Below are 19405 nucleotides of genomic sequence, written 5' to 3' on the forward strand. Positions count from 1 at the left end.
GGCTACACAAGGAAAGTCAATGAGGTCCAATAATTTTGTCTTCTGTGAAGTCAGATTTGGAATAATATAAGGGTGAGTAATTGTCAGAATTTTCTTTCTTTTTTGGGGGGTTAATTATAATTTTAGGAGAGAGTGTTTTTAGTGTATATTAAAAGTTATGACTTGAATTCTGTGTTAGCATGTTAGTGAGGTACAATCCACTAATCTTGTGATTCATTATTATGCATAACTCATTATTTAAGGCTTGTTTGCTTGGGTAGTTTAGGAGCCAGTAGCATTTCGTCCCCTTGAGGGCCGGGCCCCTTCATTGCCATACTGGCCCCAACCATAGCAGGATAGCTTCGATTCCTCCTCATACCTTCGTTTAATGGACTAAAGGGGGACCCTGCCCTCCGAAGCCCACCCAGAGGACCTATAAGTGGGCTTGGCCTTGGAATCCCTCCCCCTGTTGCCCCTGAAGCCCCAGGGCTTGCCAACCCCAACCTTTTCAGCTTATCAACCAAGTTGAGACTATAAATACTGACATCGGTTTGGCTCTCACAGTCTTTAGCCTGAGCAGCAGACACCCCTGCCACCTCTTTCAAAATAGACCTGGCTGGCTTAGAAGCCAAGAAGTTTTCATAGGACAGGCTCTTAAAAGAGAAAGGCGTGGAGGTGTCTGCATCAGAAACCGCTGAACTTGGGCTGGGAGTGCAACGGATGGGGGAATTGGGTGGGGTGGTGGGTCGGTTCAGGTCGGGAGGTGGAGGAGGAAGAACTGAGGTGGAGAAGAGGACTCCTCCGCTTCCTCTGTCCCAGGTCTGAGGCTGGTACACGGCAGCAGAGATGCCCCTCTCCTGCAGGAGGCGAACCAGGCCCAAAGATGTGCTGAAGGTTTTGGTGGAGTCCCGCAGGTTGGTGAAGGACTGAGACTGGGACAGACTCATTCGCCGAGGAGTGCATGGCGTGGCGGCAGGTGTCGAGCGCAGACTGCTTGACATCACGCAGGACGAGGTGGGGACGGGGTTTAAACTGGACAGAAAAGCAGATAATTAAGTGCCGATTGGATAGTCAGGTATTGTCAGTTACAGGACAGTACATTACCTGGGTGTCACCCTTGTGAGCTCATCAGACGGATGGAGGATTTTGCAGGTGGTGAAGGTGTAGGTCGAACTTGTGTGAGCCATGCATTTGCCCGGGAAATACACTGGAAAAGATACAAATGCTGAGTTTATTTATTTTTAAATTTCTTTAATTTAAAAAAAATTATGAAAAGAGTATTAAATGTTTTCTTTTATTTAAATCAATAATTTATGAAAGCGTATGAAATATATATTTTTAAATGTGTATATTTTTGGCTGCTTGCCAAATACATGGATTTGAAATATTGATTTGAGAAATTTGTAAATTTGAATTCCAAAATTTGTTAGTCCAGGATAATGGGCAAATGTACATTTGTGATTTATTTTAAAACAAATAAATGCATTTTATATTTAATTTAGTTACTAAATTCATATTATTTAATATAAGAAGAATATAAGTCACAGCAAATATATAATTTAATTAATTTTATCTAAATGACTATTTACCAAATCCATGGTTTTAAAATAACTTGAGAAATTTGTTAGGTTAGCATATAGGAAATTGTTTGTTTTGATTCATTTTTAAATAAATAAATATATGTAATTTACAATAATAAAATATTATAGCAAATAGTGAATAAGGATTCTCTCTATATATACATACACAATGTATATCCATATTATACATACATAAAGGTTTCTTAGCAACATATATATTATTATAATGTCAATCTTTGCGTCACAATCAAGTTGAGTATAAGACACAAAACTTACATGAGAATTCTATGGAAGCGTGACCTGTGCTGAGACATGGTGACAGGGAGGCTGAGGGAGTGAGACTGTGGGCAGGAGGGACACTGGAATTAGATGTGGTTGTGGTGGGAAGATTCTGGAAGTACTGCTCTCCAGGCTCATCTTCCTCATAGTCAGCATAGTGATATACTTCCTCCAGGTCCAGCTCCAAGGGACGGAAGCCTTTCGGGACCACACCAGGTCGAGCATCCAGGATACCGCCCAGATTAGGCTGAGCCAACTGCTGCCAGTGCTGAAGGGTAGCCGAGCCTAGGAAAAGAAAAATACACGAGGGATGCTGAGAAGTAGTAGTGTGTGATTATATAACCTTATTTACAAAGCAGCTACGTCAGGTCAGTTGGAAAACAAACACATATAAACAATGGTGCAATGATGTGATGATGAAAATTATAGAATGAAGGAAAGAAAGAATGAGAATATCAAATAGAATAAGATGAAGTGACTTTATTGAAAGTGAAGAGAAAGTGTAGAACACAGACTTCAAACAAAATGAGAGGTGAAAAAATATAAGAAAGTAAAAATTACAGAAACAGAAAATATGGATGAAGAGTAAGACAAAGTGAAAATGTCCATTTTCCCTTTTTGTCCATTAGGTGGCAGTAATAAAATACAAGAACTTCCACAACAAACTTTAAAATCAGTTTTTCAATCACTACATCATGCAGCTTAAGTACTACCCTATATTACATCACAACGCTAGAATGACTGATCGGACTCTTTCGTCACATACATGGTTTAGCATAGATGAAACACAAATGAAGTTCTGCATTTTTCATCATAGTAAAGAGCCTTTATATATGAATATGCACAACAGTATCAGCATATGCAAAATAATTTGCATCAACCAAGTGATACAGTGGAGGGAGTTTCTCTTTCAGAATTATCATTTGTTTGAAATGAAATGGTTAGATGACAGAATCTTGACTTTTTGGTGAACTATTCGTTATATTTATCAATTTTCAAAACTATGTCATAACCTGATCGCTAGTGTAAATGTATCCAGGAGCGGGATTCTCTGAAGTACGAGTGTTTGCGAGGATGCATTAGCCCCCACAGCGAATTGAAAAGCATCAAAGTGGGTGGACGTGGCCTGGAACGGTAACGCAGAAATGTCTTAGGATAGACATTTTGGGTATTTCGGTCACCTTCCAGAGGTTTGACAATCTGGAGCTTGTCAGGAAGATAGGGCCGGCTGGCCCAAGCGCCCAGGGACATGATGCTCTCGCTGTGCACCAGCCTGTTTGAGTAATCTCCACTGTCCACTGGCTCTCGATTACGCCTCTCCCGCTCCCCCTCGAAAAAGAGACGCTCGCTCAGACAGTTCTGCCGTCGCAGAGACAGTCGCCTCAGAGCCAGCTTGAGCTCCTCAGAGCCAGATCGCTTCTCAGGGGCGTCCATACTGCAGTCAGAAAAAAATGAGAGTTGTGTGACTGAAAACAAGGGTCATTCTTAGGTCATTAGTTTAATTGAATTTAAAAGGATATAAGGAAGCTTCAAATTTATTCTGTAATGTAAAATATTTATTATTTTATTCTTAAATGTACGATTTTCCATTAGAAATGTCCAACAATTTTCAAGTCCCCATTCATCACAGTTACATTGTAAATGTATTATTTTGATGTTAAAATAGTGAATTGTAGATTTTATTTCAATTAAATAACTTGCTTTCCTTATTTATTTTTACCTAAAATAAATTATGATAAAATGCTGAATTGGTCTTTGTATTTACAATTAATGTCTTACCCTGTTATGCTACAAGATTTCTTCTATTTAAAAACTATTTATAAACATGATGAGGTGACAGAGGTGAGTTCGTCTTATCGTATGAATCGTTATTATATTTTTATTTAATTTAACTTATATTAATAAATCTTCACATGATAACAAATCAAATTCTCAAAATAGCTGCTCAAATGATAAATCAAATGCTCAAATGTGATTATTTAATTTCTTCATTTGGGGTAGCAACTAAAAATATCAATCCAGTACAACCCTATAATAATTAAAACTATAATTCAATAATCCAATCAGAAAAAATATAGGCCTACTCAAAGAAACATCTCAAATAATTAATAAAAATGTTCAAATGATGAATCAAAAGTTCAAACCGACAAATCATTGCAAATCAAATGCTTAAAATGATCAAATCAACTATCAACCTACAATTTAGTACATAAATTGTAGTTGAAGTAAGTGTAGGAGGAAAATATGATGTTTGGAAATTCAGCGCTGACCTTTTAAAATAAAATTATAATTAAATAAAAATATTTCCCTGAAATATAGTATAAATGCCATTGATTCCTGAGAATGACCTTCTTACTCAAATTCAAGTGTGCCAGAATCAGTGGCCTTTCAGTCCCATGAATATTTAATATACATATATAGTTTCCCCAGCAAAGTAGGATGATTCACTTAAAGGTCAATTTAAAGTTATTAGCTTACAGCCTCTGTAAACATGGCCTCATAATAGACTCACGCAGCATCTGAGGAGCCGGTCTCCAGGAGCATGCTCTGTGTACGGTTATCAGGCGCTGCATTGTTGCTATTGCTGTCAGAGAGGGCGGAGCTAAGGAAGGAGAGCGTCTGATTGGACCCAGGGATGTTGGTAGCAGAATTAGCAGATTGCTGTCTGACGTTCTTCACAGTTTCAAACACACGCTTATGACGAACCCTTGAGACAAACGCACATTTTGTTACGAGATATTGAACTAATTCAGATTATGGCAATGAAAGAAAATGTGCTGAGTGATGGAAAGGTAAAACAGAGGAACATTTCAAACCTCTGTTCTTCATTGTCAGGATTCTCCAGACTCAATTCCTTCCTCATGGTTCCCTCAATTTCAGCAGCCAGGGAGTCCTAAAACACACATACACACAACACAAACGTTTACTTAACTATCTACCTGTGGATCTTTCATAGATTTCAATTTATACAGCTTGTTATAAAACCTAACCAACACACGAAACTTAACAGAAACTTTACTTGCTATATTTTTACACAGTTTTTACAAATGTTTGGTCAGTACCAAACCAGTAAGGATCTAATATATTTATATAGCTTGTTAAGTGAAGTTGCATTTATTAGAAAATCAGTAATATTGTGAAAACATTCAAATTTAAAATAACTGTTTACTATTTTAATATATAATTTAAAATGTTATTTATGTGATGGCAAAGCTGAATTTAATGCACTGGCCTAGCATGAGTTATATAACTCTGTGTGTTTCTGTTAGTGTGTGTGTGTTTACCATGGGAAAAAGTCCCCGAGGGTGATAGTGTCGAGGAGTTCCTGCGAAAACACTACGGTTCCGTAGGTTCTTGAGCTCCTCTTGAGCCTCATGGAGCATTTCAATGCACTCTGAGTATTTCTCCTCCAGCTCCTGCAGCTGTGTGTGTGTGAGGAACCAACAATTGTCAATAACATTCACACAGAAAGAATTAATTAATATATTATGAAGGTACAGGTGTGTTTTTGTAAGGTGAAAAACGTGGAATATTTATTTATTATTTCTAAAATAAAGTACCTCGGCTGTAAGCTGTCTTTGAGCATCTTTAGCTGCCGAAAGGTGCTGAGAAAGTTCTTCGTTCTCGACAGCAAACTGTCAAAAACACACACAAACACATAAATCTCAGATCATCTTTATCTCATGTATTGTACAATTCATTCACCAATAAAGTGAAAGAAGAAACAAAACGATTCTCACGGTTTTGGCTTTTTTCTGCAGGTCCACTATCTGAGAGAGAAGGTGTGTGATTTCCTCCTGTTGGCGAGAGGCATCTTCAGTTTTTTTGGCCAGTTCTTCTGCTATACTGGAGATCTGGATGCTGGACTGCCCTTTACGAGGAGAAAGGGTGGGCTTATTTTTGTTTTGTCAAAATATAGAGCAATACACCTCCACTTATGCCCTGAAACAACATATCACTCACTTAGCTCTCTGACGCAGTCATTCACCAGCTGCTGTTCCTTCTCCTCATATGACTCCGTCTCAGACTTCAGCTGACTCGCCTAAGGACAGAAAGAGAGACCGGGACTCCTTAAAGATCAAGTGTGTCATTTTTAAAAGTTAAAATATAAATAAGTAAAACGGTTTCATTCTGGTCTGTGTAATTTCTAAGAACATTCAATCAAATTTTTCTAAATACATCTAACAAAATTAAAAAGAATGCAATCTTTGTATGGTGGAATCAATAAACCTCCAGAAACATGAAATAGCATCCATGGTAGTTCACTGTGTGTTCAGAACAATGCTGAATAACAGAGGTTATAGATATTCGGCAAGATTCACAATCTACTGTGATCACAGCATGCACGCACGCACAATAGAAATCAATAAATCTTTCTATTCACACATGGAAATTAGGCAGAGGCACACACATTGCCTGGAGACTATATGTCTACTTTCTCTTTTGCTTAGTTGTGCCAGTTAGTGTTCCTCAAATTTATACATATACTACCATTCGAAATTTTGGTTTGATTAATTTCTAGTGAAATTAATGCTTTTATTCAGCAAGGACCCATTAAATGATCAAAAGAGACAGTAAAGACGTTCATTATGTAACAAAAGTTTCCTATTTCCAGTAAAAACTGTACTTCTGAAATTTCTGTTCTATCAAAGAATGTATCCTTTCCATCACAGGAACAAATTAAAATAATTAAATTCAAAATATATTAAAATAGAAAACAAAATTATAATAATAAATTTACTGACAAAACTGCAATAAGCTTTCACTATATTACGGTTTGTACCCACTCCAAACGTTTTGAATGGTAATGTGTTTCTATATATATATATATATATATATATATATATATATATAGTTTTTCACAGGTGCGTGTACCTCTGATCTGAGAGAGAGATTTTCCTCCTCCAGGTCTCGTAGTTTTTGCTGCAGAATGTCCAGAGAGGAACCACTACGGGCAGAAACTCCTGCCCTTCCCTGTTGAATTCTGATCCAGAAACAAAAGACTGTATCAGACTAAGAAATCAATCCTAATACGGGCATATTACAATTCTGCTTTCTTCATTTTCATGAAAGAACAACTGTCTGATTCAACATAAATAACAAGTGTTGAGGTTGTTGAAAATTGTTGTACATTATAAATTTGAAAATACAGCTGAAAAGCCCTTAAAACACCTGACTAAAAATATCCTAACTGAAGCCAACAGAACCGGCTTCACTGGCCTTGAGCGAGAGATAAAAGAGGACAGTGTTATAAAACAGTGGACTGACGTGGGCGATCCAGACCCCTCTTCGCTCTCCTCCACTGCATTAGTGTAGAACTGCAGGAGCTCATCTTTTAGATTCAACTCATGGTGCAGCTGAGCCACCTGTGTACAATAATATAAACACAATTTAAACAACAAGAATTCATTCACTGCTCACACTTCATTGTTAATTATCAATTCTCATATTATTACTAATAGTATTACAGACATGAACTGAGATGAACCATAAAAAAGACAACTGAGAGCCAAATTCACTAAGAAGTGAACAGTATATCAGCAGGAGCAACTCTTTTTTAATGAATTCCCACCAGAGAGAAAACTTTGTAATGAATCTGTTCAAGTACCTCCTCCCTGATGGTGCCCACTTGTTCCTCCAGGTATTCGTTCTGTTCTGACAGAACACGGTTCTTCTTCAGGAGGGACTGACCGATGCGGGCAGCGAGCTCCAGATCCCGCTCTTTCTGTAGAATTGAGAAAAATATTTGATAATTCACTACCGTTTAAACGTTTGGGGTTGGTAAGATGCTTATGTGATTCTTATATTCACCAAGACTGAATTTATTTGATCAAAAATACAGTACAAATTGTGAAATATTATTACAGTTAAAAAAAGTTGTTTTTTATATATAGTTTAAACTGTAATTTACTCCTGTGACAGAAAAGCTGAATTTTCAGCATCATTACTCCAGCCTTCAGTGTCACATGAGACTTTAGAAATCATAAATCATTCTAACATACTGATATGCTCAAGAAACATTTATGCATAATATTTTTGTAAAAACCATGATTCATTTTTTTCAGGATTCTTTGATGAATTGAAAGTTCAGAACAGCACTGAAACAGAATTGTTGTGTAGCATTAAATGTGTCTTTAGTGTCACTTTAAACCAATTTAATGCATCCTTGTTGAATAAAAGTATTTTTTTAATTTTATTTTTTTATCTTAATGACCCCAGAAAATTTCTTTTTAAAGCTCACCTCCTCCAGAAGTCTTGTGACAGCGTCGATGTCATTGTAGGTCTTAGTCATCTGGCCCACTCGCTCAGCACATAGTACTGAAACACAGACAGAAAAACACTTTAGTTCATCAGACCAGCTTAAACTATTTTACTTGAACCTACAAACATCCAAATTAAGAGTGAAGTACAATGAGGCAAAACTCCTACATCCTGACCTTAAAAATAACCCTGATAAGAGATCTCTCAAGCTTACAGACATGTAATGTCAGTTTAAGTAGATAAAGAGGAGGGAAAAAAGCTACTGGCTTGCTGACCTCGCACCATCACGCTCTTACAATAACATCAATGACAAACCAAGCATGATTGCCCCGCAACTGTTTCCATGGTGCTGTTACTCAGCAACCTCATCCACAGTCAGCCAGAATCAGATCAGCCACAAGTATTGTTATATCACACATTTATACAGTCACACAGAAACACACAAGCACAAAAGTATGCACAACAATAAAAAGTAATAAGAGATAAAACATTAACTTTCCAACATCTTTTTAGTGACACGTTTGATACTAAATTCAATGTACAGGATGTGGGCAGGAGGAGCATTTTTTTGTTAGAAGGATATTATAAAATAGAAGCTGAACTTCAATATGCAAAACTGAACATACAACGAAGTCTTCAAAAGACAAAGAATGAATTTGAACAAATTAAATCATATTAATGCATGCCGAGTTCCTAAACTGCTTTAATGAGGACTGTATATCTAAAATCAGAGCTCAGCCTCGGGACATTGACTGTAAAGATATGAAATGCTTCCAGACTGGTGATGAGAACGAGAAAGAAAAGTTTTGTGAGGACATACTGTTAGACTCTGGACAGAGCAAACAATAAAACAAGCATGTTGTCTTCTCTCTACACACACACACACATACACACACACACACATAAAGATATCCAGAAGCCTCAGACTACACTCAAAAAGGAGAAAGAGAGTAAAAAGGAGAATGCACTTTAAAGCACTTCTGAATCTCATCCAAAACATTTACAGAAACATTTACAACATGCAAACTAAACACCTCAAAATTTTCAAAAACACCCCTGATAATGAGAAATCCAAGCAGAAACTACTCAAGTAGACACTGAAAGTCCAAATGCATGACTTTACCATCAGCATACTGCTCATAGCACCACTCCAGCTCAAAGTCTTCTGCTCCCATGATCTTGTGCATGCTCTCACTCCCTCTCCACTCAGCAGAGGAGAGGACCAGACCAAACATGAGCGCTACACTTCCTTCCTCCCGTAACGGTATCGAGTGATGCTGAGAGTGTGGTCAGTTACAGCAACAAGAGTAGGTAGAGAGAGAGAGAGAGAGAGAGAGAGAGAGAGAGAGAGAGAGAGAGAGAGAGAGAGAGAGAGAGAGAGAGAGAGAGAGAGAGAGAGAGAGAGAGAGAGAGAGAGAGGACGGTTTTGGTGGTGGGGGGATGCGGGACATGACGGTAATGTTGATATCACAAGGTCAAATGTAAAGGACTATAATCTACAGTGTGAAATAGTGGATCATTCATACTAGTATTTTTATGCCTTATCTCATGACTATGCAATATTATCCATGATTATCATAAGATTATCCAATAAAATATAATTTGTAAAGGTGGTAATCATTTGTTTTTTCTTATCACAATATGACAATTAATTGAATTAAGTCACACTCTTAAAAGTGCTGGGTTATTGTTGGGTTAATTGTGCTGGGTCATAATTCTGGGTTGTTTGAGGTACTGTAAACACACAATTGGGTTGTTCATGCTGGGTCAAATGGACTGCAAGGGGTTCTTTCACCACTGAACACCTGGGTTGGGTTATTTTTCCTCTTCATCGAATTTTCTGGATCCTTCACTCGTCTAGTCGTCAGATGGTCAAGCAACTCACAGCAAGCAGGATTATAAGGTAAATTAATATGATGATATGATTATTTACCTCTAATTTTAATAAGCTGTGGTAAGAGCACACTGATTTCACGGTTAATGTGATATTTGATCTGTCGCTGTGCGGGTTAACGTTAGCGTTATTCTGTGAATGAAGTATGAAGTAGCCGCCTATATTTTTTAGTTGACAAAAGGCCTGAACAATCTCTTTATCGTTATATAAAAGTGTATATATATACATTATATGTGTGTGCAAAGTTATATATACTTATTTTAACACCTAGTGGAAAAGGTATGGACTATCGTTCTGTATGGCTTTGTAATGTTTTGTCAGAATTAGATCATTTCGTACTAAAATTGATCTTTTAAGGTCTTTTTTTTCCAGTAAATGTCTGCGTCTACGACGTGCCGAATCCAACAATAACTTCCATTTTCGTGCTCTTTTTTTCCTCAGGTAACGTTAGCTGAATTAGCTACACTCAACATTAAACCACGATATTACTGGTATGTAATATTATTCTTAAATATTGTTACGTAAATGTAATGTTGTCTTAGCTACAGTATGTAAAGTTAGACTTAATCTCTCATGGTGTTTGAGGTCCTTTTACTCTTGCTCTATTTTACTGAATGCTTGTGTTGCTTTATTCAGGACACAAGAGGTTTATCCAGGTTAACAGTAAGTTAGAGAGGCCATGTAAATTGTTCTTTATATGTTACTGTAAGAAATAAAAATGTGTATTTGAGATTGATGAACAATAGGCAGATCACTGGATTTCCAGGCTGGCATACTGTATGGTTTTGCTAGCTTTTAACCCAGTTTTTCACCCTTATTTTACAGAATCTGTTTTGCCTCCCAAAAAAAATTGAGAAATGGTGGATTCGCAGCAATGGGTCTACAAGCATCCCAGAAATATTGATGGAGTTCCCCAGGCTTCTAGAAAAAGTTGGCATGGTAAGAAATAATTTAGATTTTATGGTTTCGTTTACAGAAATTTGAAATGGTTAAATTGTTAGTGGGGTTGTGCAGATAGACGATATAGTGTATTGATGATAGTCAGAGATGTTGCTGAGAGCTGATGTCTTTGTCGATAGTCAAGGCGATATTACAGGAGCTACCCCACATCTTTAAAATTTAAGCACATTGTTGTTAAGCACACTCACCTCTGCCAGAACGTCACTTACATCTACATATTCCTAATAAATGACATTATGTTTGTCTCAGGAAGTCATGTAGGCTGACTAAGTCACACTTCAGCCACGCCATTATCACATGGTCTGCCTGTGTCATTTGTTTCTGATCCAAACTATTTAAACCCAATCCAATCCGATCCAAGCTATTTAAAGGAATGCAGACATTTTCACAGGAAAAGGTTTCAATGTGTCGTTTTGATTGTGAGATCAGTTTCACAGTTTGCACTGTATTACTCTTATGGTTTAGATGCTAAAAGGGAGAGTGCTTTCAAAGTCCTGCCCACTCTTCTTCCCCAATCAATATTCAAGAACGGAGGAATGGTCTTCAGACCCACAACCACAGAATCCTGGAAATCATTCATTTGACGTACAACCTGTACGTTTTTTTATTTTTCTACTCTATACACAGTACTGTGCAAAAGTTTTAGGCCACTAGTATTTTCACCAGTTAAAAAAATTATTTTAAGTCAGTTATTTCTATCTTTTGCTGTAGTGTCAGTAGGAAATATCCGTTTACATTTCCAAACATTCATTTTGCCATTAATTGTAATAATCCAGTGAATGTCTGACAACAGCCAGTGCTCCACACAGAAATCTGATCTGATCATCATCCAGTCGATCTGGAATTACATAAAGAAACTGAGTAGCAACATCTCCAAGATGCTTCAAGAAACCTACCTGCAAAGCTACAGTACTGTTAAAAGGTTCAGACATGTGAAAAAATGCTGTAAAATGAGGATGCTGTCAAAAAATAATGTCATAAGTAGATTTTCTTTATCAACTAACTTCTATTAACTAAATTAAATCAACATTTGGTGTGAGCATCCTTTGCATTTAAAGCAGCTTTTGCCCTCGGTGCACTTGTGCATAGTTTTTCAGGAAGCTTTGCAGGGAGGTTTCTTGAAGCATTTTGGAGACGTTGCCACTGTTTTTCTGGATTTAGTCTGTCTCAGTTTGTTCTGTTTCTTCCAGACAGACTGGATGATGATCAGATCAGATTTCTGTGTGGAGCACTGGCTGTTTTCAGACTCTTTGTGCAACTTTTCTCACTGGATTATTACAATTAATGGCAAAATGAATGTTTGTAAATGTAAACTGACATTTCCTAAAGACACATTACAGCAAAAGATCAAAATAACTGACTTAAAACCATTTTTATTTAGCTGGCTAAAATACCAGTGGTCTAAAACTTTTGCACAGTACTGATATATACATGTTGGTTGGATGAAATTTAGATAGACAACCAAGAAGTGCCAGTAAGCAGAAAGAAACCTAAATCAGTAACACAATAAATATTTAGTTTGAGCAATCTTTACCAGACCCAGTTCATAGGAAAACCCTGATGGTTTGGCTGATTTCCATAAAAATACACTTAAACGTTATTTATTTAAGTCAACTTAAATGTTACAACTTTTAAAAATGTAAGTTATGTTGCAAAACTAAGTTTCATGTAATTAACAGGTGGGGACCAACATGGTGGGGACCAATGGCATGGCCATTGTTTCGGGCCATGCCATGGAAACGGACTTGTTGCTTGAGGCTGTTTATCTTTTTCCAAGTTATTTTTTTGTGCTTGATGTTAGCTACACTAACATCTTCCTTCCTGGGAATTTCTCCAGCATGCAGTATATCATATTGATGGACATGAGTCTTCACGTGTGAAGTATTTGAGGGCAACAGTTTTTCTGGCCACTTGTAACGTTTAAATTTTTTGTCACGTGTATTGTCTGTTGTAGGTCTCTTTGTTTGGCTTGGTTTTAATGGCACAATGTTTGGACTGATTCTCATGTGACAATAATCAATTTCATAATGTTATGATGCTGCAATGTTGACAAAGAATAGGAATCTACAGTACCTTAGTTTACAAAGTTTTGTGTTTTAAAGTAACTGATCTACAAAAACCGTTGTTTTATTTGTGTCTGTAGGGGTTAGATGTAATGTGTAACAGTAGCACCCATTCAAAAATTGTTTTAAAAAGAAATGTGAAAACTCATTAAATTGATATTTACAGTTGCATTTTTTTGTGTTGTGTAATTGTATTACAGAAAAATAATAATTTTATATTCCTTTGTGATTGTTATTTATTATTATTGGTAATATTGGTAAATATAAAAGTTAACAAGGCAATGAGACAGCAAATAACCCAATGTTTAGGTAATGTTTAACCCAGCAACACAGTTAACCTGTTAAATAAACAACCCAGCATTCTGGGTCAAATCGTTAAACCCAGCGCGTGGTCTGTCCCATAGTTACCCAGCGGCTGGGTTAAGGTTGGGTTACTTTTAACCCAGCATTTTTAGAGTGCAGGTTATTTTGGAAACATGTATATAGTAAAAACTATTTATTTTATCTATACATTTTTAAAGAAAATTCAATCTAAAAAGACAATAAAATGTATAGTGTTACAAAAGATTTGTATTTCAAATAATTGCTGTTCTTTTAAACTATCCTGAGTATCCTGATTTTTTTTTTTTATCCTTGTTCACATAAAAATATTAGGCAACACAAACGTTTTTTAACATTGATAATATTAAGAAATGTTCTTGAGGACCAAACCAAATCAGCATATTAGAATGATTTCTGAAGGATCATGTGAGGCTGAAGACTGGAGTAATGATCCTGAAAATTCTGCTTTGCCATCACTGGAGTAAACTTCATTTTAAAATATATTACTTTTTTTTTAAGTTTAATAAAAGTTCACATTAGTATTGTTTTAACTATATGTCTGATCAAATAAAGGCATCCCTTGTTCTGTGAAATTTTTCAAAAACATAAACTGATGTATACCTAAATGTCAAAGGACAATTATAAACTGAATTAAAAAATCTTCAAAATATTGCACTTAAAAATTACAAATCAAATCGCATAATTGTCAATCCCTTGCTGGTTAATTTTAGTTGTTTATTTGGTCTAAAGGGCCTCTTGATAATTGTCTTGCCTTTTTTTAATTATTATTTGTAAATTGGTTTACATGCCCAAGCTTGACCAGTGCATATTTCTGAAAGTCTTTAAATGTTCTACAGAAATCGAAATACTTGCTTAAAAAAAGAATTCAAAGGGTAATGAAAAACAGAAACAACCCTAGTATTCTCTCTAGGAATAATTAAGTGCAGTGTTCCATTGGACTGGAATAATTCCTCAACTGTCCAGCAACTGAAATATAACATTGTTGCAGAGTCTGTCAGAAAAAAGACTACTTATTACATTATCAGTCATTATGGCAAAGGCAGAGCTGATTTCTGTCTTTATTCAGTAATATTCTGTCTGCACAGAAAGCTGATATGAGGCATGATTCAGACTGTAAACATGACTCAGTAGCTATTCAGATGGGCTTGAGTCAAGAGCTGTACACAAATATTCAACTGAACATGTTTGAAACATTTAACATTTAAACTAAAAAGTGTGTCAACTTATTATTGCTTTTCCACACTAGCACATGCAGCAGCCAATCAGTGAAACAATATGCAAATGTTTCCTGTTGACGTCAACATGAAACGGCTTGGGATTTGTTTTAAAAACGACTTGTTTCAATGATTCAGTCGACTTTTTCATTTGAGAGACAAAAACTTTATAAACGGTGCACTTTCATATTTAAAATTTGGCAGGCTGTTTTCATTCACTTAGAGCTGTGTTACACACTGCATGAAAGGTCATTTTATTATTTTAAAAATCCATAATCGGGGCACTTTAAATTTGTCAAAAGTGACAGAAAATACTTTGGAATGGAAAAGTCATTCTTTCGATCTTCCTATTTTTAAAAGATAGAAAAAAATGCATCAAGGTTTCCACAAAAATATTAAGCAGCTCAAATGTTTTCAGCACTGATAATAAAAAGAAATGTCTCTTGAGCACCAAATCAGCATATGATTCTGAAGGATCAGTGTTGGTTGTAACGCGTTACTAAGTAACCACTGAAAAAGTAAAGTAAGGGATTACTGCTCATATTTAGGTAATTTAATTACAGTTACTTATAAAGTACTTGCGTTATATACAATAAATAATTTCAACAGTTCTAAAATCAATATTGAATTTAAAATCTAAATTTACATTTAAAGATTGAATGCAGCGTCTTTAACCCTCTGTGCGCCAGCGCGTTCACTTTAAGGTTTTCCTGATGTGCACTTTCTGCCGTCTACGTCTCCATGAGCAACTTTTTACGCATCACAAACTCAGCGAATATTTGACAGAGACATGAGAAATATGTCTATAGAAAGCTTGTGTGTCTACTTTTAAATGAACGAATTCAAAAACAAAATCGAAAATGAATATTCTCTGATTATGTAATCCATACAAAACTAAAGCGAGGTACAGTCTTTCCCGTATATGAAGCTTGAAGTGTCTACTTTTAAATGAATGAATTAAAATCGAAAACGAATATTCCTGATTATGTAATCCGTATGAAAGCGAGGTACAGTCTTTCATTACATGCAGTCACTTGCACACAAACACCCTCATCTAGATACAAATAAATAGATTTAAAAAACAAATAAATAACAAGATTGGTCTAATTTTCATCGTTTTTGCAAGAAGTCCTGCTATGAGGAATTTCTATTTGTTAACCAAACGTGGTTACATTTTTTATAAAAATGCTTAAGTATTACAGTTGTTTTAAAGCTAAAAGGCTAAACTATTCTATGTTTGACTCAAATTGAAAGAATATAGAGTTTAATTTCTAAGGTTTATAGGGATTTTAAGATGTAGCCTAATTTAGCGATTTGAATAATTAAGTTACTTATTGAGTAACTAAGTTACTTTTCAGACAGAGTAATTTAAATACAATATTTATGATGTCATTAGTAATAGTAATTAATTAAAGTTTGAAAGTAACTTACCCAACACTGTGAAGGATCATGCGACACTGAAAGCTGGAGTAATGACTGCTGAAAATTCAGCTTTGCTATCACAGGAATAAATTACATTTAAAAAGTATTCAAAGAGAAAACAGCTATAACAGTAAATAGTAATATTTCACAATATTACTTTTTTCCCCTGTGTTTTTTGATGAAAAAAAACCCCAGCCTTTGTGAGCACAATAGATTTCTTTAAATACATTTAAAAACTTTACCGACACCAAACTTTTGAAAAGTATTTGATCTTTTACTATGAACATTTCTACATTAATATGTGATGTTTATATGTTCTAACATTTATGTTTTAACTTACAATATAGTTCACAGGCCACATTACAACAACAACAATTTCACAGAGGCATTTAAAACAGTAATGGTGACGTATATTGCTTACATAATATGTGGTCTAAGCGTATATATGGGTTTACATCAGTTCACTTTACTTTAAACTCAGTATCTCACTCACCAAACAAGTGTGGATACAGAGGAAATCAGCACCATCTACTGGCTGAGCCATGTCAGTGACAACACCATTCACTTTTCACAATGACCTTGATATATCTTCACTACATATTCGGTTACATCTAGGTCCTTTAAAAACTGAAAAATCAGCAATAACATTATGTGGCAGGAAAAAAATGTTTTATCATAACTCAAATATCAGAGCACATCTCACTCCACTAAGATAAAAGGTAGAGGAATCTGCAGAACTCCAGTCTAGCTATTATTAAGGTAGCTTCAAAAGTAATGTTTTTTTCTGCCAACTGTACCACAAAATATAACTTTGATTTTTAGCAATGCATTGTAAATGTGCCAGTTTTCTTAACAAAAATTTATTTTTTTATTTTCAATTTTCATGCTTCTAAAACCAGCACAATGCAGAAATGCACAAGATCAAGGAATGGAAGATCAAAAAATGATAATGAACGGAGTTCAGATCAAATGTATGTGCAAATGTCTAAAGATTCAAAAATCAAAATCCGAAAATGACATAGAAGTCTTGTTTTCTGAGAAATTGATCAAAATAAAGTGTTTATAAATGTAAAAAAAAAAAAAAAAAAAACTGCCAGTATTCTTTGAAAAACCAATTTAATTCAAAGGGAAAACAAGCTCTTCACAGATATTTGTTCTTCTTTTAAACATAAATTCACTTAATTTTGTTTAATTTATCAGAAAACAAAACTTCATGTTCAATTTAGATCTCAAGTAAATGTATTTTGATTTAAGGATATTTAGATATTTGCAATGGAAAACAAAACAAAAATATTGAGGAAGATAATACTGCAGCACATGCAACATTTAATACCATGACTTTATGAATTTATGATTTTTTTGCTCCGATTTAAGACCTTTTTAGGGCCTTAATTTGAGGGAGTGCTGAATTAAGACTTTTTGAGACCTGCAGAACCCCTGTTAGTGGTCAAAATTCTTTCTAATGATAACAAGCTAGTTTCACTCACAAAAGTAGTTGAGTGTCTCCTCAATCTGCTCTGAGGTGAGGTCTATGCGTGTGTCGGGCGAGATGAGAGGTGTGTGGATCCAGTCGTCGTGCTCATAGCCGTACACACAGTCTGCCCTCAGCCTGTAGACCGGCAACTGCTCCTCCAACAGACTGATAATCTCCACCTCAGGGAGCTCTGTGCTGTTACAAACATCTACAACAGAGAGAGACAGAGATGTGCAAATCAACACTAGTACATCATTAGTATGAAACAACACGGTCACACACGTTCTGACCTGTGATTGTTTCAGCGTCCCTATAGTGGGCGTGTGGCGCTAGAGGCACTGGTTCCTTGGTTGCTTCGCCTACATACTGCTCTTCTGGGATGGGTCCAAGGTGTACAGGTTCTGTAGGGTCTGTTCTCGAGCACTCAGAACTGGACTCGTCCAGCTTGGCAGCTTCTCAGTGAGATACTACAACATGTCCAGCTTTGCCCCTCTGTAAACCACACAGACCAATGAGATTAAATATTATAAAACACAAAAAACAAAAGTATATGCTGTTTCAGGCCTAACTCAGAATTAGTCATCTAAGGATCTTGCAGATAAATGATTTCATTAACAACCACAAACATGTAGGCCGGGTTGTAATTGTTGCAGTTATCAAGTTATTTTATTGCAGTTATTTTTTGTTGAGAAATCGATTTTCATAATTATTGATAGTTAGACCACCAGGTGCAACAAGGAGGTTCTTTTAAGGAAATCTAACAGTGGATAGAAAACATTATACAGTCTATAATGCAAGTACACAAAATAAAAGAATAATAATTTCCTTTGCCTTTTAGCACAATGGCAATAAAAAAACAATTACTTAAATTTGCAAACAACACATTGCCTTTATAATACCATGCATTTTAAATGACAAACATGCTCAGATCACACAATCCCTGTAGACTGAAACTCATCAATCATCTTAATCTTAGAGAATTACAGAAAATATTGCTGTTATTAGCACCGTGCACATACAGAGATTATAAATCACACAGAACACCTCTCACATGCATCGTGTCATCGTAAATATCATACAGGAATTGTAAAACGAAATCACGTGGTTTGTTTTTGTAATGGGCGTGTCTACGCATGTGTCGTCATGACGTTCCTCCGCATCTTCTGCGGTACCTATACCTTGCGTAAACAAACTGATTAAGTCATTAAAAATGAACATCTGTATTTCTCTGTAGTCCACCTTTTAGCTACTGGTAGATATGATCAAACAAGATAATGTCATGACTGTGATATTGTCTATATAGATGAATCTGCTTACTTACAAGTAAGGTAACTCCAGTTCGTGTGGAAATCATTGAATATATTTATCGTCCTCGGGATGTTGCGCGCACCACAGATGAACTGATTTCTCCTAAATAAACGGCGTTAGTCACCTCAACCATAAAGCACAGACTTCAATTTTGCTTTTGTCTGTAAAGAACCGAGAACCTAGATTGTCGGATTGTTTCACGACACCGGGATTGTTTCAAATGTCTTCAACAGCAGGCGTCGAATCTCCAAAACCATTGAACCTTAATTCTTAGATCCTCTTATTTTGCCCATTCTATTCATCATCCTCTCCTCCTGTATCTCATCCTTTCATTCTCCGTCTGAGAGCGCCGCAATGCCTCGCGCTCCTGCAGCAGCTCACAACACAAAGCACGTGACAGTTTCTCTGTATACGATTACTGAGCTACATTTTATAGCTTTCGTTATTTTATTTTATTTATGTGTTTATTCATTGATACTAGAAACAGGAGAAGGTCTATTTGGAAATGACACCATCATTTTTATGCCAGACAAATCTGTTTATATTTTTAAATGTAACTAGTCAATATTTATTTTAACAAGATTCTTAATGTTAACACATTTCGCTTTTTTTCTTCACATTTTTACTTG

The 19405-nt window shown here is 35.8% G+C and overlaps 1 protein-coding gene across 3 annotated transcripts; it reads right to left on the minus strand.

Moving 5' to 3' along the window:
* On the minus strand, nt 1-19171 carry LOC306847321 (trafficking kinesin-binding protein 1-like). Of its 3 annotated transcripts, none has more exons than XM_079381210.1 (17): nt 18790-19171; nt 17759-17960; nt 17482-17676; nt 8080-8156; nt 7447-7563; nt 7107-7204; nt 6714-6822; nt 5802-5880; nt 5579-5709; nt 5399-5473; nt 5123-5260; nt 4655-4731; nt 4351-4545; nt 3020-3273; nt 1836-2123; nt 1084-1186; nt 1-1011 (listed from the first exon to the last, which is right to left on the minus strand). In XM_079381210.1, the coding sequence occupies exons 4-17, from the start codon at nt 8128-8130 to the stop codon at nt 234-236; spliced, it is 2493 nt and encodes an 830-aa protein (XP_079237336.1). In that variant the 5' UTR covers nt 8131-8156; nt 17482-17676; nt 17759-17960; nt 18790-19171; the 3' UTR covers nt 1-233. The 3 variants fall into 3 exon arrangements, with proteins under 3 accessions (XP_079237336.1, XP_079237337.1, XP_079237338.1); XM_079381211.1 differs by lacking the exon at nt 18790-19171 and adding an exon at nt 18520-18561 and having other exon boundaries at nt 105-1011; XM_079381212.1 differs by lacking the exons at nt 17482-17676; nt 17759-17960; nt 18790-19171 and adding an exon at nt 16004-16068 and having other exon boundaries at nt 105-1011.
* Nucleotides 19172-19405: the final 234 nt, after the last annotated feature.

Source organism: Barbus barbus (assembly GCF_936440315.1).
Source record: "Barbus barbus genome assembly, chromosome: 27".
Lineage (NCBI taxonomy): Eukaryota > Metazoa > Chordata > Actinopteri > Cypriniformes > Cyprinidae > Barbus > Barbus barbus.